The following is a 23,057-nucleotide window of genomic DNA, read 5'->3' as shown; positions in this document are numbered from 1 at the left end:
CCAGTCTTCTTGCAACTTTCACTGAGTTTCCCATTTTATTACCTCATTCTGTAATCTGATGAGCTACTGGTTCAAATTGTCGGAATGATTTCAAATCATCAAAGAGCACAACTAAACACATATATGAAGTAAGTCTAAGATTTTTTATTTTTCCTGAAAGAAAGCTAGTTATGCCACACTGTTTTCTTGGGACTTCAGCAGAGGAAACGTTCTATCCCCCAATAAGGTTATTTTTTTTAATGAACTATGTTGATTGCCTTTTTCCTCTCTATTTTTGTTCAAAGAAATATTTTTTGTGTATTATTATTTTGTAATTTACTGCATACCACTTTGTACACTTTCTGGGACAAAAAAATCAGACAATAATTTTAAACTAATCCCTATGTATGTATGTATGTATGTATGTATGTATGTATGTATGTATGTATGTATGTATGTATGTATGTATGTATGTATGTATGTATGTATGTATGTATGCATGCATGCATGCATGCATGCATGCATGCATGCATGCATGCATGCATTTGATTTATATACCGCCCCATTAATGTAAAGCACTATTCTACGTGGTTTACAACAACAGAAAAACATACAATACTAAATAGTGGATACAAAAAAATTAAAACATTAATAAAATAAGAACAGATGGCACCAAGGACAATTATCTGAATGACGGCAGGACAGGGAACATAAAATTGAAATCAGATAGGGTCAGTGTAGAAAGCCTCCCTGAAAAGCAACATTTTGAGTTGTCTTCTAAATGTTAGAGGGGGGGGGCGGCGATCAAGTGTAATTCCATAAGAGCTGGTTCCACAACACTGGAAAAGAGAACGATTAAAATTGCCCAGAATATCATCGGGCTCCAGCTACCAACCCTGGATGACATCTTCACATCCCGCTGTCTAAGGAAATCACATAGCATCCTGAGAGACTCTTCCCATCCTGCTTATAACTTTTTTGAACCGTTACCATCTGGCAGAAAATATAGAACAATTAAGACTCAGACCACACATTTTCTCAATAGTTTTTATCCCAGAGCTATAATTGCAATTAATAATGAGCTTAAAGACCACCAGTAGTGAATAATTAGTTGGACTGTGTTACTTGGCCTGCGGTGTAGATGTTTGTATTTTTAGTGGGGGACTTTTAGTGGGTGGGGAGTGTTTGGAAATTTTATGTGTGTGCATGTGTCTGGTCTCTGGGTGTCTGTGAATTTCGTTGTATGTGTATATACTTACAATGACAATATATTATGATGATGATGATGATGATGATGATGATGATGATGATGATGATGATGATTAAAAAGATTGCAAAAACTATAAATTATGCACATATTAAAACAATTAAATAAACATTCTATTTAAAATTTTAGGCAGCTTGGACCCAAGCCATTTAGGGCTTTATAGGTTAGAACCTTTTGTTTCTGATCATGGGGCTTTCTTGGCAAAGATATTTGCCATTTCCTACTCCAGGTGGATTGCGTTTAGTCGGAACTCTCCACTATGTCCTGTCCGTTTTGGGAGTCCCTGCACGGCATAGCCCATAGCTTCTCTGAGTTACTCAAGCCCCTTCGCCATGACAAGGCAGCAATCCATGAAGGAACATTTTGTGCAAAGATGAACATGATTAAAGACAAAAATGGGAGGGACCTAACAGAAGCAGAAGACATCAAGAAGAGGTGGCAAGAATACACAGAGGAATTGTATCAGAAAGATTTGGATATCCTGGACAACCCAGACAATGTAGTTGCTGACCTTGAGCCAGACATCCTGGAGAGTGAAGTCAAGTGGGCCTTAGAAAGCCTGGCTAACAACAAGGCCAGTGGAGGTGATGACGTCCCAATTGAACTATTTAAAATCTTAAAAGATGATGCTGGTAAGGTGCTACACTCAATATGCCAGCAAGTTTGGAAAACTCAACAGTGGCCAGAGGACTGGAAAAGATCAGTCTACATCCCAAACCCAAAGAAGGGCAGTGCCAAAGAATGCTCCAACTACCATACAATTGCACTCATTTCACACACTAGCAAGGTTATGCTCAAAATCCTACAAGGTAGGCTTCAGCAGTATGTGGACCAAGAACTCCCAGAAGTACAAGCTGGATTCTGAAGGGGCAGAGGAACTAGAGACCAAATTGCAAACATGCGCTGGATTATAGAGAAAGCCAGAGAGTTCCAGAAAAACATCTACTTCTGCTTCATTGACTATGCAAAAGCCTTTGACTGTGTGGACCACAGCAAACTATGGCAAGTCCTTAAAGAAATGGGAGTGTCTGATCACCTTGTCTATCTCCTGAGAAACCTATACGTGGGACAGGAAGCAACAGTTAGAATTGGATATGGAACAACTGATTGGTTCAAAATTGGGAAAGGAGTACGACAAGGCTGTATGTTGTCCCCCAACTTATTTAACTTATATGCAGAATACATCATGTGGAAGGCTGGACTGGAGGAATCCCAAACCGGAATTAAGATTGCTGGAAGAAATATCAACAACCTACGATATGCAGATGATACCACTCTCATGGCAGAAAGTGAGGAGGACTTAAAGAACCTTGTAATGAGGGTGAAAGATGAGAGTGCAAAAATGGCCTGAAACTCAACATCAAAAAAACTAAGATCATGGCCACTGGTCCCATCACCTCCTGGGAAATTGAAGGGGAAGATATGGAGGCAGTGACAGATTTTACTTTCTTGGGCTCCATGATCACTGCAGATGGAGACAGCAGCCACGAAATTAAAAGACGCCTGCTTCTTGGAAGGAAAGCAATGACAAACCTCGACAGCATCTTAAAAAGCAGAGACATCACCTTGCCAACAAAAGTCTGAATAGTCAAAGCTATGGTTTTTCCTGTCGTGATGTATGGAAGTGAGAGCTGGACCATAAAGAAAGCGGACCGCCGAAGAATTGATGCCTTTGAATTGTGCTGCTGGAGGAGGCTTGAGAGTCCCCTGGACTGCAAGGAGAACAAACCTATCAATTCTAAAGGAAATTAACCCTGAGTGCTCACTGGAAGGACAGATCCTGAAGCTGAGGCTCCAGTACTTTGGCCATCTCATGAGAAGAGAAGACTCCTTGGAAAAGATCTTGATGTTAGGAAAGTGTGATGGCAAGAGGAGAAGGGGACGACAGAGGATGTGATGGCTGGACAGTGTCACCGAAGCAACCAAGATGAATTTGACACAACTACGGGAAGCAGTGGAAGATAGGAGGGCCTGGCGTGCTCTGGTCCATGGGGTCACAAAGAGTTGGACACGACTAAACGACTAAACAACGACGAGGTTAGAACCAGCACTTTCAATTGTAACCCAGAAACAGATCAGCAGCCAGTGGAGCAGCTGTAACAGGGGAGTTATGTGATCCCTGTGACCAGCCCCACTTAACAATATAACTGTAGCATTTTGGACCCACTGAAGTTTCTGAACACTTCCGATTTATACATTTCAGGAGAGTTTGCAACACTAACAAGTGGTACTGGTTTCTCAGTTTTTATTAACAACGGAGTTTGGAATTCACACTTCTTCACCAATTCCAGTGGCAAAAAAGGGGACGAAGATAAACAAGGCAGTCCCAACAATGGCTGCATCATCTAATCAGCCAAACTGGATCAAGCCAGTTCTCTACAGTGACTTCGGCTTTGAGTTGGGTGTATCCCCCTGTATATCTTGGCAGAGTGTTTCGGCAAAATTCCTAGAAAACCTCATGTCTGTGCAATGGTCTGGGCAAGGCAAAAGTGCACACCGCACTTAAAATCGCACTGATTAGCAATTTATGTGGACAAGGAGATGTGGATCTTTTTTCATATTTACCAAGTGTAGAAGAGACATGGAGTTGACTTAATATATATGGAATTTTTCTTATCATCAACACAGCTAAAACTTGGAAAGTTTCTTTTGAAATGTATTTCTCATTGCTCATAACTGCTTGTGAAGTAATTTTATTTATGCTTTATTCATCACAATATTTTTAAAAGGTTGATCTTTGCATTTCTTATAACTTTTCCATTATTTATTTGGGAAATTAGGATTGCTTAAGAGAACAGCACAAGAATCCTGTTAAAATTCCTCTAAAATGCCTTAAAATGGCTTTATAAGTAATTTTTAAAGTCATCAAGAAGACATTGTTTGTTATATTAATATTCCTTTTGTTGTTTTTACACAGACCAAATAGCTCATCACAGAGAACTACACTACTTGTAATTCATTATGTCCAAGATCTGGGCACATCATAAAAGTATTTAGCATTAGCACACCATATGTGCTATTAAGTGCATCTACCATATGAAAGAAGAAGCAAATTACAACCCCATCCCCACCATGCAAGTCTTAGACAGAAAGCAGGAGAAAGATATATACAGTGGTGCCTCGCACAATGAGTGCCTCACACAACGATGAATTCACACAACGATGCCTTTTTCTGTCAAATTTGCTGCCTCACACAGCGATGTTTCCTATGGGGGATTTTCACACAACGATCTCCCTTTTCGCTCCTGTAAAAGTGTCTTACAATGTTTGGAAGCTGTTTTAAATGATTGCAATGGTTAGTCCACCTCCTGAAACCTATGCAAACTGATTTTGGTGTTGTTCTGACACTTCGTTAATTTATGATGATTTTTTGAATTTTCTCCATTGGAAACCATTGGATGGTCTGCCTAATGGTTTCCAATGGAGAAAATTCAAAAAATCATCATAAATTAACGAAGTGTCAGAACAACACCAAAATCAGTTTGCATAGGTTTCAGGAGGTGGACTAACCATTGCAATCATTTAAAACAGCTTCCAAACATTGTAAGACACTTTTACAGGAGCGAAAAAGGACTTTGCAAAGCCATTGGAATGTATTGAGTCGGCTTCAATACATTGCAATGAAGGAAACATTGTTTCACACAGCGATGTTTCCTATGGGGATTTTCACTCAGCGATGGCAATCCGTTCCAATTGGAACGGATTAACCAGTTTTCAATGCATTCCTATGAGAAATGGTGTTTCACAGAACGATGTTTCACACAACGTTGATTTTTTTGGAACCAATTAACATCGTTGTGTGAGGCACCACTGTATACTGTTGGTTCCTATGTTTAAAACCATCCATCTTTGATTGATAAGCATAAGTCATAATTACAGAACAATAAATGTTAGCAGAAAATATGGAAGATATCAGGCTATTCTGACAGAGGAAAATGATTTTAAAGAGGAAGACAAGGATGTAACTTGAAAAATAAATGAAATATCTTTCCAGACATGAGAACTCAGAGGACTTGGGAGAAAGAATGAATGTTCTGACAGAAGATGTGTTAAAAGGATACTGTAGACAAAGCACAGCAGAAAATATCTGCACAGGACAGAGGGAGCAAGAAAACAAAATAGTGGGGAAAGAAGACACATAGGGAAAAGAAATAAATCCTTTATTATGAAGTTCACAATAAAGCATAGAAACTTACAAGTTACACGGACTTCTTAGGTTCAGTGTGCAAAGATAAAATCCAAGTTAAAAAAAAGGAAAATGGTTCTAGAAAACGACATTATTTTTATATGTTTGTTCCATCAGATAATCATGGAGGAAGCTCAGGCAGATTAATTACAATGTGTGTTAAGTGCTGTCAAATTATTACCAACATAGGGACCTTAATAAGGTTTTCAAGGTTTGTGAGATATTTTAAGGATTTTACCAGTTCCATGCATGCACACGTCAAGTGAATTTCCTTGACTGAGAAAGGATTCAAATCCAGGTCTCCTGAGTGTTAATCCAGTGGTTCTTAATACTATTTTGAAAGAAATGCCCCCTTGAGCCATTGAGGAAGTTAATATCGCCCCCCCCTCCCTGCGCCTGCAGCCCTGGATCCGCTGCTAGCACCAGCTGCTCTGGATCCGCCTGCCGGATCCACTGCCAGCGCTGCAGCTGCAGCCGCCTTCTCAAGTTTGGCTCACTCCATTGCCCCCACATCGCTCCCCTTCTGTTCCTTCGCCCCTGTGTCGCCCCTTTTTGTTCCATCGCCCCCCCCCCTGAAAAATGAAATCACCCCCTTGGGGAGAATATCACCCAGGTTAAGAACCACTGTGTTAATCAACTACACAGGGTAGATTAGTTAGAGGGGAACCAAAGAAAAAATTTCAAGTTACACAAAGGCATGTCAAAATACAAAAGAAATACAGTAAGAGAACTGTCCCAACTGGACAAAGAAAGTCACAAACAGGCACTCTTACACTTTACCTCTCTATTTCACACTTTTTTTGCATCAAATATGTGAGCAGACTTGGAACATTGCCATTAACATCAGTGTCTAATCTTTGCTCTTCTATAAGCAGGTATAGTAAGTACATCAGCAAGGAGCTGAGACAGGCAGAACAGCAACAACAGGAGGAGATTAAAATAGTCTGGCCAGTACAATGAGATACCCAGTGTCCCTAGATGCTGTCACCAAATATTCTATTGTGCAATCTATCATACAGCTAACTGTTTGGCTAACTTTCTCTTGTCAAATCTATGGAAGTGTGCAGGGCACAGCTTTTCTCATCTACTAAATACAGTAATAGATTCCATGTGGGGTGGGGGGGAACCAGTAGAAGTATAATAATTTGCTTTTGTCTTCTATTACTGTTTTTTTTAAAGACAGATGAAATAGAACAGAAGCCATTCCTGTTCTTGTTTAAGGAAGAGGCAGCTGTTCCAGATGTCAAAGTTGTTTGATTCTGAAATCTCCACATACATACTAGCAACTGATTCGCCTTGCAGTTCCAGCCTTGTGTGCCAGAAATGAAGCAGAGCACCTGCAGGAATGTTTTGCTCCATCCCACATACATCCTTTTCAGCCTCACCCTGCCACATGGACTGAGGTCACATGGAAGCAGTGATGTTTTTAGACATTTTAGAAACCCACAGTTGGGGTTCTGCTAACTTCAAAAATAGCTGCAAACTAGACTTCTGATTGTCCAGTGAATACTGGGGCCCAGTACTGTACTGAATTATCCAAGAAGCCCACCAGCTTCCCAAAGAGCTCCACCTCCAGGACACCACTTTACACTGACTCAGCCCACGTGTGCATTCAATCCAGTATGGCTGACACTTGGCACCAACGGCTTTCCAGAATCTCCCAGGAGTGTTTCCAGCCTTACTTGAAGATGTCATGGGTGAAGCCTGAGGCCTTTCACAAGCAAATTATGAGCTTCACCACTAAACTACATTTCCTGTTCACCCAACACAGTACCAGAAGTCAAAGCCTTGCAGATGCTACAGCAAGGATAGCATATGGTGGCTACCAGGATCTTGTGATCGAATGCTGCCATGATTGCCACCACTTCCTCCTCCTTCAACCCTGCACAAACTTGATAGGAATTAAATCTACAGTCCACGGGGAAAAGAGGAGGAGGAAGAGGCAGCTTAGTCTGATGAGCTGTACCAAAGTAGTGACACTGGTGTGTATGATGAAATTCTGCAGGGGCAAGAGGGTGGCGGAGCAGAAGTAGACTACGGGCCATGGATTGAACTGGCTTAGAATTTTGTGCTAGTTATACATGATTTGTAAAATTTCCAGTCAGTGTTAGTGGGACAACTTAAAAGGATAGTATCTCAAACCTTTCCTGGGAGGGAGGACATATGATCTCTTATAGGAGGCCATACCCTCAATTTGAATGGTGCATAAGGAAAATGTATTAATAAACTAATTGGACAATTTGATTTCCTTGAGGTGGTTCTGTGTCCCTAGCACTAAACAGCTCCACAGTGTAAACAAATATATCATTTGTAGGATTTTATTCATTTGGTGCTGCGATGGGTGGAGGGGGTGGTGGGTCGAGGGGAGTGTTGCACCTGGTGGTGCTGGTAGCGCTGGGGTGTCGGTTGTGCATTGGGCTCCTCTTTTCTCTGGTGGTGGGGAGGTGGAGGGTGTTGGAGACCCAGCAGGTTGTTGCAGCGCTCATGGAGGGAGGGTGACGGAGGGCTGTTGAGTGTCCAATTTGGCCCCTTTCATGCCGTGGGGAGTTTTGTTGTGTCGCGGGTGGAGGGGCAGGGGGAGAGGAAGAGGAGATGAGCGTTGACTTGGCAGTGTGGGTGCCTGGTTGCAGGGGGATGGGGAACAGAGGGAGTACTGTTGGGGGACAGGCACAACATGCCCCTCCACAAGCACGGCACACCCCTCTGATACACCAACCCGTGAGTGCAGGGATGGCCCCTGCCCCCAACTGGTCCGCACATGGAGCCCCCACCCCTCAACCAGTCCGTGGTCCGAAATATGTTGGGGACCACTGGTATAAAGGCCTTGAGTTAAAGATAAGAATATCCTGCAAAGTACAGGTCTCTATGAAGAAACTGAAAATAGTTCTTGCATCTTGTGACAAATAAGAATCAGCACCTCTACACCTACCACGTATACAAGGTAAGATGATATTCCTTACCTATATTTCAGATATATGGTCAGCAGCATGCATACATTTAAGAACTCTCATGAAAGAACATAACAGACTACTGATTAGGAAGTCTCTTTTTGAGACGTTGCTTTGCACTCGCTAAAAAACTATGTCAAAAATCCAATGCACAGGTAAATCCAACCTTCAGATTAAGTAAAATAAATAAAGTGCAGCATCTATTTGATTAGATTTATTACATAATGGGGCACAGAGAAATTTAGAAATGCCCAGTTACTTTTAAAATACAATGAAACATAGGATTAGCTCACTAAGATTTCAGGCATGAGAGCTCAGAGGACCTGGAAGAAAAGAGGAAAGGATCCTTTAATTTACAGAAGTAATTTATAGGTGGAAAGACCTCCCAGGTTTCTGCAGCATAGCACAATCTTGTCCAGATTCTTTGAAAAGCTACCCAAAGAAAAGAGAAGATCTAAAGAATAAATGTATTTCTTGGGAAGGGAGCTCAGCCTCAGATGATCCAAAAAAGCATCTTCCAGGTTATTTCTACATGAATTTACTTAACAAGGATCATGTGTCCCCAAAGTGATTTGTACATGCACCTGTTTAACCCAAGGCATGGAGAAATGGGAGGTAAAAGGAGCTAAGGATGAACCTGGTATGTGTGCTATAGAAGACCTTTGCTGTCTACTGATGCCTTGTCAAGCCTGCCTGCATATGTTCTTTGTTCAGACATGTTTGTAGAAGGTGGAACAGCTATGCTTGTCACATCCCTCTATATATGAAAGCATATAAAAAAATTTTCCAACTGATCACAGCACAAATTACAAGACTGGAGAAGCTAAGAATATAATTAGCATATCTATTACCTCTAGAACAGAAGTAGGAGCTGCTATCTGCAGGGATCAGCACACTCACAACTACTGCACCTGGACTTTTGCAACACTAGACACAGCCTGTTGTGCAACTGCAGACTTGGCAGAACTCCACTCTTCTAAAAGGAGTAGGATGTCTTCATCTGTGTGGAATTAGTTATGAAAAAGTTAACTCTATGGAAGAGCAGTCTAGTGATTCGTTACAGCTTGCCTGGTGCTAAGGGCATCTCACTCCCGTACAGAACTCCTCTTACTGAAATCAGCAACTGAAATTGTGCACAAGGGAACTAGACTAAGTGCAGCTGCAAATAGTCAAAGCACACAACTGTGACTATGTAGTCAAAGCAGAAAGTCATTTAAGGATACTGATATGTTGCCGCCAAATGACCGGGATGGAGAGAAAGGGAGCAAAATCTTACAATTTAAAGAGAGCTGCACAGTCTTCATAAACAGCCCCCCACTCTTTTTTCCCTCTGCAAAACCATCTTTCTGTAGACACTGTAGCATTACATTATAAAATGATTTTATCAGAAAGCTTGTGGGAAGGAACAACTTTTCAATGTGTTCTTTCCCATTTGCACTTGAACTCTATCAGCTATACTCTTGGAAGACACCAGCTAATCACTCAATGTGAGGGGAGAATACAAGTCTCTCTTCCTTTTGTGCACAGACAGACACAGGAAAGCTACCCCTGTATAAAATACCATATATAGGCTCTTCTAAGAAGATTTTTTTTCCCATAAAGATGGTATATTCTGGAACAATTCAAAACTATACAAGTCAGCCTGAAAATGTGAGTCAGATGTCCTGCGCTTTGTAGCACTTATGATATTAATGTGTTTGCTCTTCCAAAAGAGCCTCTGCCAATTTATTCCCAATATGCAGTTTAATAACTCACAATAAAATATGGCATTTAACTCCAGATATAAAAATCTCCTTCTCTATTCTAATTAATCCGGTAGTGCATTTCTTAGAGAAATCCTTTCTATTCTTATTGAATAACTCTGGTTTTGTAATTTTTAAAGCATGTGCCACAAAAATAGTGAACACCACAGAAATCAGATTTCTGGAACAATATCCCTACCATTCAAGAATTGTCTGTCTTTAGCATTAATAATAGAAAAGTCCAACTTACATATCCCACTCTCTTGGAATGTATTTCAATTCAAACAAACAAGAGATTGAACAAAAAAGCACAAATATATTCTGCCTAGAACACAAATATGTTCTACTGCATGTCTACCACTAAAGCATACAGCACGTATATGCAAATCTTCCAGACATGAGAGCAAGGGACTATTCACATGAAAAGCCAAATGCCACAACCTAATTCACAAAAACATGCACATCTCTGATAACTGTAAGCAATCTAAGGAAACAAATGATTGCTCGTAGCTTTTATTCTCTCAGCCATCTTGTAATGATGTGGTTCTCAAGGTTGGGCAACCCAAGTGTTCTTGGATTGCCAGAAGCCGTCACCACTAGCTGCGCTAGCTGGGGTTTCTGGGAATTGCAATCCAAGAACAACTGGATTGCCCAAGGTTGGGAACCACTGCTGTAAAGTGTTTTAGACTAAGAGCACATGTGCCCGTCTCAAGGCCACCCAGTAAGATTTGTAGTCTTCTACAGATTTGAAACCTAGGTCTCCATGGGCCATGCTCAACATACCAAATTCATCTTTGATTGCTCACTCATTGATGTTAGTTATTTCTCAACTTCACAGTCAATCCAAGCCAGAATTAAATCTAAAATCCCCTTGTTATTCACCTGCCCAAACACTCATGCACACACATTTATTAAACTCTTCCCACAATATACAACTATCATCTGAGGCTACAATGCAGTGGACAACTGAAGAGGCAAACTGTCTTGGGGAAAGGCCCATGAAGTTTTATTTCCCTCTAAGCCAAGTGTCAACAATGGTTCTAGAAGAAACATGCACTTGACTTCATAAATCACTAAGGAGAGAGCTCCTAATTTAATTAGAGGCCATTAATTAAATTAGTTTGGAGCTATCTTCCAAGAAGGAAGAGCTGGTGGCACCATGGGGGCAGGGATGGACAAAAAAAAGCAGGAGCCATTGTCAGAAGGGAAGAACAAATATTCAAGGTTGTGGCCCTTGCGGGGGTGGGGGTGGGGGTGGCTGTATCCTTCTAGCAAGAGAATCGCTCGGGCTTGTATGCTAATATTTTAGTGCAACACTGTAGAACAGATGGTCATGCAATACAGTTTAGCCAAAATGGAATGAATCAGAATAAGCTTGAACAATGTAGAAGAGCAGTGTTCTTTCACATCTGGCATTTTCAACTTCAGTCTATGACCATATAATAAAGTATGGATGGCGTTTATTTCAGGGCTGCCATTCTTCTACGTACCTTCCATGTGACAAAATGGTCATTATTTTCTTATTCTTCTTTCACTTTCTTTGAAACTTTAGAACTTTTTTGTAAAATACTTTTTAGAACTTTTTTTGTAAAAGGTATTAATAGTTGCAGTTTCTTTGATATGGACTTTTCTAACTTTTTAACATAGAACATTTTAATTTGAAGGGGCCTAATAAGCCCATTGAGCCCAACCCCCTGCTCAAGGACACATAGTGGCCAGATTCCTGTTGGTGCTTACATAAACTTTACACATCGTGCTATGACGAACTGCAGCTAATGGTTGCATTTTGGTCTATGCCTGGTCATACAGCCAAGTGCATAATTGAGATGGTGGGTAAATTGAGTACCCAGCTTGGTGGGGCAGGAGTGGGGTGAGAGCAATGTGTCACCTGCATAACCAAATCGTAAACCACCCAGAGAGTGCTTTTAGCACTATATGGTAGTACAGAAACAGCACATTCTACTTTTTGCTTTGCTGAGAATTTAAGCAAGAGTTAAAAGTTTTTCCAGTACAGTCTGACAGAATATGCAACAATATGCAAATATGCCATGAGGAAATTAACCATATTGCCAGCTTTGTTTTATGTCAGCAGAGCAAAAAATGCCCAATATACATCTATTAGCCTTGGATCAGCTTGCTTTTCATATGCAAAGAAAGCAGCTCCAACTGTTTTATGAGTAAGATTTAAAAGTATGCCTTGAATAGGGGGGAAAAACACTTGTTTGGCTCCAGTCAGTGACAACAGCTGTTTATAATACGTAAAGGCACAGAAGATAATTTTTCAATATTACCTGCTAACAAGAAAATCCCATATACCATCTCTGACCAGCATTCAAGCGAAGCCAGTACTCCAGGAAGGTTATAAAAGTAAAGTAAAAAAAATCATTCTTACTATGAAAAGATGCTAAGGAACGTTTTTTATTAGTTACAAGAACCCACCCATATTCGTGACGAATCAGAGGAAGTGCCAAGACACTCTTAACTGGAATGGCAAAGCTTACAATTCCCATTTCTTTCTCTTTAATTTAAAAACTTAATATCTTTTTTCCAATACAGTTTTTTATTTACTTGCAAGTTAAGACCCAATTAGTATTGAAGGACTTTCTTCCAAGTAGGAAACCACAGAATTTTAGTTATAGGAGGTATAGAACACTGGAAGGGATATGTATGCAAGAAGAAATTACCATTCTTAAGTGGGCTAGACACTTAATGATGTGGTGTAGCAAACAGAGTGAAAGATTACACTCTAGAGCAGCAGTCAGGGAACATTTTTACCTTTTACCCCCCAAAAAATGTATCTACACTGACATTACCCCCTTGATTCAAAAGAAAGGAAATCATACTTTATTTGAATTAAAAATATTATTGAATCTACACGGGCCGTGTACCGAACTAGCAGGATGCACCAAATTTGATAAAGATGTCCACTATTTTTGCTGGAACACATTGCACTCCAGCCATGGTGTGGTATAGGCAGTAGTAAGGTGTCCAACATGCCTAGCAAGTTGCATTAAATTTTTGCTAGCTCGCAGTGGATTCAATCATCATCAGTGGCTACCGGAGTGGTGCTAGCAATGACATGCTTGCTAGAGACAGCCAACACAGAATTGGGGGGGGGGCCTTTCCCTACCATTTTAATCATTCTGTGTGTGGTGTGCAAAAAGGAACAAACCAGGCTAAAGTTCACTCTGCTCATTACCCCCAAGATTTTAACTTTTACCCAATTTGGGGTAATTTATCCCTGTTTCCTGACCACTGCTCTAGAGAAAGGGGTTCAAATCTCCATTTAGCCATGGAAACTCACTGGGAGAGTAGAACTGGTAAAACCACTCCTTATATATCTCATTTACCTTGAAAGCCCTGTTGTTGCTGTTGTTCAGGCGTTAAGTCATGTCCAACTCTTTGTGACCCCATGGACCAGAGCAAGCCAGGATCTTCTGTCTTCCACTGCCTCCCGGAGTTGGGTCAAATTCATGTTGGTAGCTTCGGTGACACTGTCCAACCATCCCGTCCTCTGTTGTCCCCTTCTCCTCTTGCCTTCACACTTTCCCAACATCAGGGTCTTTTCCAGGGAGTCTTCTCTTCTCATCAGATGGCAAAAGTATTGGAGCCTCAGCTTCACAATCTGTTCTTCCAGTGAGCACTCGGGGTTGATTTCCTTCAGAACAGATAAGTTTGTTCTCCTTGCAGTCCAGGGGACTCTCAAGAGTCTCCTCCAGCACCACAATTCAAAAGCAAAAATTCTTCGGTGGTCAGACTTCTTCATGGTCCAGCTCTCACTTCCATACATCGCTACTGGAAAAACTGTAACTTTGACTATTGTTGGCAAAGTGATGTCTCTGCTTTTTAAGATGCTGTCTAGATTTCTCATCACTTTCCTCCCAAGAAGCAGGTGTCTTTTAATTTTGTGGCTGCTGTCACCATCTGCAGTGATCATGGAGCCCAGGAAAGTAAAATCTGTAACTGCTGCTGTATCGCCCCTTTCTATTTACCAGGAGGTGATGGGACCAGTGGCAATGATCGTGGTTTTTTTGATGTTGAGCTTCATACCATTTTTGGCATTTTCCTCTTTCACCCTCATTAAGAGGTTCTTTAAGTCCTCCTCACTTTCTGCCCTCAGAGGTGTTCCTGGTCAGTCACATGGCAAATCAGGGGATAGGGATTCAGCCTGTACTGGATAGGGTTACACTCCCTCTATCCAGTACAGGCTTTGGTGAAAAGTCAGATTCGCAGCTTTGGTGGGCTCCTGGACCCAACCCTGAGCTTAGATGCTCAGGTCTCAGCAGTTGCCAAGAGTGCATTTGCACAGTTAAAGCTAGTGCGCCACTTGTACCCACTCCTTGAGATGTCCAATCTGGCCAAGGCGACACATGCCTTAGTTACATTCCATTTGGATTCCTGCAAAACATTTTAAATGGGGCTGCCTTTGAAGAGTGTTCAGAAACTTCAGATAATTCAAAATGCTACAGCAGAGTGTTGACTGGCTCTGGTTATAGGATATATGTAACTCCCTTTTTACAAACAGCTTCACTGGCTGCCAGTCTGTTTCCGGGCTCAATGCAAAGTGCTGGTCATTACTTGTAAAGTAATTTGGCTAATTTGGATCATATCACCTCATATGAGCCTTCTCAACTTTCAAGATCTTTTGGAGAGGCCCTTCTTTCAGTTCCACCACCTTCCTAAGCTTGTTTAGTGACAGAAGCGGTTCTCAGTGGCTGCTTCCAGGCTTTGGTATGCACTTCCCCAAGAGGCCAGAGCGCCTCCCCCCTTCTCTTGTTTTTTTGTCATCAGGCAAAGACCTTCCTCTTCAGGCAGGCTTTTAAGCAGTCAGTCATCTCACTGAGTTCTTAACTTACAGGTTTTAAACTGTTTTCAAATTGTTTTTAAACCTGATTTTAATCTTAATATATGTTTAATTGCTTTTTTAAATATGATACCTATATAGTCTTTTTAAATCTGTTGTTTTATCTGTTGTAAGATGGGTCCCTTGTGTGTGGGGGGGGGAAGAGAGCAAACAAACAAACAGATAAACAAATAAATTAAATGGTTTCATGTTTTGTCACAATCATTTTTTAAACATCTGGTACAAATAGGAACTTAATGTATTATTGAAAAAACTACCATGTTGGCAGCACTTTTACTTGCCCTTCCGGGGGCTGCTGCTGTACAGAAGGTGATTTCTATTTTGTATAGGTGTGGTGTGTCTCCTGTAATGTAGGCCTTCTGTGATTATCTCAATGCAAGGCAGACTAATATGGGAAGAGGCACCATTTCAGATGTTCTGAACCAGCTTGAAAGTTCAGCAAAATACCTGGAATTTAGCTCAGATCACCTGTGCAGCACTTTCAAAACTGGTGTACCATCTAGATTCACCAGACAATGTTCTTGCAGCTGATTTCTGTGCTAGACAATTTTTATGGTTACTCTTCAAGGACTCCCCTCCATGAAATACAGCACAGTAATCTAATTTGCAGAAGGCTGAAGCACGGATCATCAAAATGAAGCTGTCCCTATTCAGAAATTAACAAAAGGTGTTCCAAGCCACCAAGATAACTTGATGATAATGTTTAAACATACCCTACCTTAACATCTGCATTTTCAGGGTGTGTGAAATCTCATCCAAAATAGATGGCATGGTAACTTACTGGGAGCAGGAGTCCCCTAACCACAGTATTCCTGCCTTGTCAGGATGTGATTTGATTTGGATTCCTGCACTGGGCAGGGAGCTGAACTCGATCGCCTTGTAGGCCCCTCCCAACTCAATTATTCTATAATTCTATGATAATACATGAAGAAAACATGCAAATGAATGTCTTAATCTTCCCAGCCAACCACCACCCTTGAAACAAAGCTAGGCAAATAGTACAAATGAGATGAGTGGATTAATCAAAGATCAACAGCTATTTTAAAATAATGGATACTTGTGTAATGCATGCTTAAGAAAAAAATGATATATGATACTCATTTATTGGAGCTCATCAACAAGAAGATGAGTTATGCTAGATCAAATTCCTCAGAAGCGCCATCATCATTACAGTCCTTTGACTGCAACGTGACACTGTTAAATGGAACATCAATGAAGAAAATACTAGATAGTTATGCAGAATGTTTTGCAACATAAAAGGGATCCGAACAGACCAGGAGGTCAAAAGCCTTACTTACAGGTAGTTTCCAGATTTTATGCAAAGTTAATCAGCTGCTCCATCTCCTGACACACAGTGGGATAACCACACAACCCAATTTTAAAGTTAGTTAATTAACTCTTATGAAATTTGGTCCTGTGAACAATATTTTTGCTTCTTCACAGACAAACATATTTGTCCAGGAGAACAAAACAGGCATCACCTAGGAAATATTTGTGACTTTAAAAGATTAGTAGAATGGGGAGTTCACTGACGATTCCCAATAGGGAAATGGAAAGAAACCAAGAAACCTCCACACTTCGTCAGCAAGATGCCTTCCGACCTGAGGTTGGATGCCTTCTGACCTGAGGGGCCCATCGTTCAGCGTCATATCTTTTAGCCTTTTGTTTTTGGCAAAGATGGGGACGTGGTGGCGCTGCGGGGGACGTGGTGGCGCTGCAGGCTAAACCGCAGAAGCCTGTGCTGCAGGGTCAGAAGACCAAGCAGTCATAAGATCAAATCCACACGACGGAGTGAGCTCCCGTCACTTGTCCCAGCTCCCGCCAACCTAGCAGTTCGAAAGCATGTAAATGCAAGTAGATAAATAGGGACCACCTCGGTGGGAAGGTAACAGCGTTCCGTGTCTAAGTCGCACTGGCCATGTGACCACGGAAGATTGTCTTCGGACAAAACGCTGGCTCTACGGCTTGGAAACGGGGATGAGCACTGCCCCCTAGAGTCGAACACGACTGGACAGAAATTGTCAAGGGGAACCTTTACTTTTACTTTTGGCAAAGATACTGGAGTGGCTTGCCAATTCCTACTCCAGGTGGATTGGGTTTAGTCAGAACTCTCCACTATGATCTGTTAGTTTTGGGTGTCCCTGCATGGCATAGCCCATAGCTTCTCTGCATTACTCAAGCCCCTTTGCCCTGACAAGGCAGCAATCCATGAAGGGGTTCTATGTGTTAGGCAAAAGCATTTAACCCCTTTTGTAAAGCTTTACCGGAAAGAGAGACAGAACTCATTGGCTCTAAAGTAGGTCATATTTCCAGGTGAGGTCTGCTTCATTTAAGACAAACATATTAACCCCATAATGACTGCAATATAGATCCTGACATATCCCAACACAAACCACAAAACTTCTGGAACAATGTATTTTAAACTGACAAGACCAAATGTTCGGCCATAATGCACAGTGCCACATTTGGTGAAAACCAGACCCAGCATATCAGCACAAACACCTCATACCAACTGCCAAGCATGGTGGTGGAGGAGTGATTATCTGGGCTTGTTTTCCAGCCACAGGATCTGGGCACCTTGCAGTCATCGAGTCTACCATGAACTCCTCTGTTTACCAAAGAATTCTAGCATTAAATGAGAGGCCAATGGCTAAAGCTTAGCTGGAATTGGGTCTTCCAAAAGGATGATGACCCTGAGCATACAACAGAATGGCGGAAAAAGAAAAGAATCAAGGTCTTACAATGGCCCAGTCAAAGTCCAGAACTCAACCCAACTGAAATGCTATGATAGGACCTTACAAGAGCCTCAAAACCTCAATGAACAGAAGCAATGTTGTAAAGAGGAGTGGGCCAAAATTCCTCCACAACAATGTGAAAGACTGATAAAGTCATACAGAAAATGATTACTTCAGGTTATTGCGCTACAAGCTATTCAATCATAAGGTGTACTTAGTTTTTCACACATGGCTTCTCCATTTTAGCTTTATTTTTGTTAAATAAATCATGACAAGGTGTAATTATGTCACATGTTGTTGTTCATCTGAGGTTGTATTTACCCAATTTTCAGACCTGCTAAGGACCAGATGATTTTTATTATGTTCTGATATGTAAAACCATAGAATTCAAAAAGGGTGTACTTTCTTTTTCCGCATGTTAATACTTTAAAATCATTACCAGAGGAGATTCACAATAAAAATGGAGCCCTTCCATCAATTACTCTTTCCCATAACGATTGTGACTAGAGAATGGTACTATGAAGCTTCAGGGCCTCTGTCAGAGTGATCTAACTGCCCACCCGACAATGGCATCTCTAAGCAGAGGGAGCTGCTGGCCTGATTTTTAATGCACTGCATTACTCACCACTACAGATTATAATTTAGTTCAATGGACAAGCCAAAAGTCTCTATATGACTCCATAAAGTTATGATTCTTGGCTATCTCTTCATTCTATGCAGGTCATCACTGAGGCTCAAAGAGAGTGGCTTATGGTTTTAATCAACTGCCTGATTCCTTAAAAACACCACTTATTGACTGTCTCCTTCAGAATGTCAGTCCTGATAATCAGTAAAAGCGATAAACTACATTTCTAAAAAGCACACCTTCAAAAACCTTGGAACTAGCCTAAAATATGCTCCAAGACTGAAATTCCTATTTATTAGGAACCAATAACAAAGAACATAGGTCCTAAAAGCCTTCACATATTTATTGATGGTAGGTAACACAAAATTGAACTGCATTTTCTACTTGCTTCAAATAAAGGCTTCTATACTTACAGACAGAAGCCTTGAGGTTTATGCACTCTCTTTGCCCCTATTATATTTCTAGGTCTTCTTCAGAACAAAAAACTCCCAAGGCAGCTTATATGATATTTAAAAAACATTAAAACCAAAATCAATAAAAGCAATTAAGGCCAGTTCTGCATTGGTAAGAATCCTCTTTACCCTTAAGGAACTGTTAATTGTAAAGAATTTATGGCATGAGTGTTCCCACTTTCTTCTTAGTCAAAACACAAATTTCTCCACAGAAGTCTACAGCATATTATTATCACGACTGCCTGATGCCTCCTTCCCATGGAAACCTGTGGAACTGAAGATTTTGTGTATTTTAAAAACTCTCAAGGAACGAATATTATTTATCATAATGTACTTACCCTACGAAAAGAGACCACATAGAATGTATCTCCTCTTCTGTGAATTGCTTCAAAGAAATCTTGATAATTCCGTGGCAAAGCATAATATATTTGTAGCTCGTTTCCTGAGTTCCTACTGAAAAACAAAGACATTGCCTCTGCTGAAGATACCAGCTTTATTAAATATCTAGGAGGTCACCAGCCTCAGCTGCATCCCATAAAACTGTGTCAGAACAGTATATTGCTCTGGTGATTTTACTATGTTTGCCATATTCCAGTATCCAGTAATTTCAGATTTCTACTTTTTAAATCATCAACTAGATTGGAAAGTTGTAAGCTCTCATAGATGCAAAAATACTCTAGAAATATTATCAGCATACAGAAGAAACCTGAATTCAGAAAAAGAGCTTCTTTTACAGGACTTTTTTGCAAGTCTGGAGAGGAGAAGTGATATGTAGGGTCTTCATTCACTTACGGGAATAATGTCCAAAGGAAGGGTGGGACAGGCAGTGAATTCCTCTACCAGTACAGCCTCACTGACCATGCTAGCCAGTCTAAAAATGTAACTTCCCAAGCATTGCTAGACTTCTTATGCGTAACAGCAAGAAGGTGACAAAGCAGCTCTTAGAAGTAAATGTCAGATTGAAAGAACAGGGAAAAATCTGGCTCAGCCTAATTAATTCCTTAATATGGGGATGGTATGAATGTCCCTTAAACTGAAGAAATAGAACAGAAATGGATAAGCATGCAGTGGTTTCCCAAAGATATAATGGGAAAATTGAATTTATGAAAAGACAACAAGGGAAATATACCTTATTTAGATACAGTGGTGCCTCGCATAGCGAGGTTAATCCGTTCCGGATTAACCTTCGCTATAGCGAATCATTGCTGAACGGGACAGGGAAAGCCATTGGAACGCATTAAACATCGTTTAATGCGTTCCAAAAGGCTCCTTTACTCACCGTTCAGCGAGGTTTCCTATGGCCGGCAGCCATTTTCGCGCCCTCGTTAAGTGAGGGGAGGGCGCGAAAACGCTGCGCGCGGCCATTCCGGAGCTTCGGGCGGCCATTTTGTCCGCCGAACAGCTGATCGTCGGGGCTTCGTTTTGCGAAGATCGGTAAGCGAAACGCTTACCAATCTTCGTAAAGCGATTTTCGCCCTATCTAAACGACATTGAGCGATCACATTAGCGATAAAAAAAATGGATCGCTATGCGATTTCGTCATTATACGGTGCGCTCGTTAAGCGAGGCACCACTGTATTTCTATACTTGTGCTTTCAAAACTTAAAACCAACATGGACAAGTTAGAATGTCTGCTACTCAGCAGAAAAGGTAAGTGGAAAAAATAGTAAGCAGCCATGTCCATCCACTGGGGGAAAAATCCAAAACCAACAGACATATATGGACCATTATTTGGACTAACATAAAATAGGTATTTATCAATATAGCACACTTATTAGAAACTTGGGGGAATGGCAAGGACCCACTAAAACGTACTCATTCTGGGACATAATATCTATGGAAAGTACTGAGTTAATCACACTGACAGAAAATATTTTAATGACGTTCACAACTCATTGTTTTCAACTTTAAACATTAATTTATTTCAATGTTGTAAGCAGCTCGGGGTTCTTTTCAAGGAGAAAAGCAAAGTAAAAATATTTTAAATAAATAAAAATAAATGAGATGCAAACATGTCCTGGAGAAAGTCATATTGCCTTAAATATGAGGGAAAGTGCCTTCATTTAAAAACTTTTGCCCAAATGACATGAAGAATTAGGATACAAGCACAAACTGGCAAAAGAAATGTACGTTGAGAAATTAAAGGCATCTCAGGAACAAATAGGTGAACAGTACAAAAATATACACAACCAGGAGCAGAGAATCAAGAGTACCTTGCCTGCAAGGACAAGCAGAAAAGTCTGGGGTTTCTAACAGAGGGCATGGTAGAGGCTTATACAAATATGAATGGTATGGAAAGAATGGCTCAGCTTTTCTCTCTCCTAAGACTACAAATGAGGGTCTCCAGATGAAATTGATTTGCCTGTTTTAAACTAACAGACCAAGATATTATACTAGACAAAATATTATCGATTTACAAATTCAAATTGCTACAAGGCATGATGACAGACACAATGTTAGTGGACTTTAAAAAGGAGTCAGATTTCTCAGAGATCAACTTTGAGCTATTATATCCTCTTTTTCAGAGGTATTTCAGCTACAGTCTAAAATATGAGCCCTTTTGGGTCCCTTGTTGGGAGAAATGCGGCATATAAATAAAACTGATAAATAAATAATAAATAAATAAATACAGTCACTAAAATGATCCTCTGTACCTCTGAATGCCAGATGACAGGACTAGAGAAGAGGGGGAAATTGCTGTCCTTATACCCTAGTTGTGGACGTCCTAAGAAGATGTTCAACTATATTCTGGCAGCTTCTTGCAAAGCAATGCATGAAATCACAATCAGGAAGACAGAATTGGCAGTCAAGAAGGCCATGCTATTTTTCACTAAAGGAATACTGTACTGGCCACAATTTTATTGTGCAACTTAAAACCACACAACTGTGATAACTTCACAGAGGTGGGGCTGATGGTAGTGATTTTCAGGCCATGCTGCATTCCCTCTCATGTTCTACAGCTCTCAAAGAATTCCACAGGACAAAAGGGATCCCTAGACGTGTTTGTAGTGATGGGGTGGGACAGAAAACTTATAATGTCCCCACAAATTGCTGTGGCTGATGATGTCATCATAATCGCACAATGTAAAGTTGTTCAATAAGATTCTGGCCACTATCTCAAGAGAGATTTGGGTCAAAAAGAGCTTTAACTATACCAGAAGAGGAAGGTTTCTCTACAGATCTGATCTATTGGACTTGCACCAACAGCAGACATCTGAAGGGTAATTTCAACAGAATAACCATTTTTACTCACTCAACACTGTTGTCCATGTAGGGAAGAGGCATCAGCTCAGAGTTTGCATTTTTTCCTGAAGAGTTCTAGACAGAGAAAATGTGAATATTCAGTGGGAACTCATTTACTGAAATTAACAAGATCTTACTTGTGTGTGGACTAGTGTTGTTAAATTTCTCTGGGAGTTATATACTGGGGCAGGTATCTCAATTAGAGATGGGGGTATTTGTATTCGTATATGAATACCCCCGCACAGCTGGAGTTAATGAGAGCCTGGCCCCCTGGGGTCGGACTGTCCACTCATGCATCTGCTGCCGGCGGCCCTACTCTTCCTTCCAATCACTCCGCAGTGCCCAGTTGGTTAGCCACTCATCAGCCTTGCAGGGAAACTCATCTTCCCTCCTTCTGCCAGGAGTGGCTAGCCGACCGGGCACTCCAGAGAGACTGGAAGGAAGAACGGAGCTGGCAGATGCATGATTGGACGGCTCACTACATCCAGCTGTATACGAATACAAATACCCCCATCTCTAATTCCAATATATTTTCTGACTGTTATACATGGATAAAATACACAGTTGTCTTGCATAGAGTGAGCTAAAAGGAAACATAAAAGTTTTTCATTATTTCTCTGAGAAAACTGCTAGACAAGATATTCTGCACACAAAACATGTTCATAAACCTTTATTAAATGTTCATTTATGGCCACTTAAAGAATTAATGATTGAAAAGAATTACGAAAAGAACCAACAATTGTTTTTAAAAAATTATCCTTGGGCTACATACCGTGTTTTCCATATATAAGACACCCCCATGTACAGTGGTGCCTCGCACAACGATGTTAATTGGTTCCAAAAATTCATCGCTGTGTGAAACCATCGTTCTGCGAAACACCATTTCCCATAGGAATGCATTGAAAACCGGTTAATCCGTTCCAATTGGAACGGATTGCCGTCCTTAAGCGAAAATCGCCATAGGAAACATCGTTGATTGAAACCCGGTTCCCCAATTGAAATGCATTGAAGCCGAC

General features: G+C 40.8%; 1 protein-coding gene across 5 annotated transcripts in view; it reads right to left on the bottom strand.

Annotated features, from left to right (window-relative positions):
• The window catches only part of ATF6 (activating transcription factor 6), a 103,584-nt gene that overhangs the window by 36,813 nt on the left and 43,714 nt on the right, over positions 1–23,057 (bottom strand). For 4 of the 5 annotated variants that reach the window (XM_020798502.3, XM_078392417.1, XM_020798504.3 and 1 more), the window contains 2 exons: positions 22,052–22,116; positions 19,137–19,251 (listed from right to left, as the gene is read on the bottom strand). In XM_020798502.3, the coding sequence (XP_020654161.3) occupies positions 19,137–19,251; positions 22,052–22,116 (180 nt within the window). The remainder of the gene's footprint in view (positions 1–19,136; positions 19,252–22,051; positions 22,117–23,057) is intronic. The other variant, XM_020798503.3, reaches the window with a different exon arrangement.

The sequence above is a fragment of the Pogona vitticeps genome, chromosome 4 (genome assembly GCF_051106095.1).
Source record: "Pogona vitticeps strain Pit_001003342236 chromosome 4, PviZW2.1, whole genome shotgun sequence".
Taxonomy (NCBI): Eukaryota; Metazoa; Chordata; class Lepidosauria; order Squamata; family Agamidae; genus Pogona; species Pogona vitticeps.
Note: the sequence above shows the minus strand (reverse complement) of the source record. Positions and strands in the feature narration are given on the sequence as shown.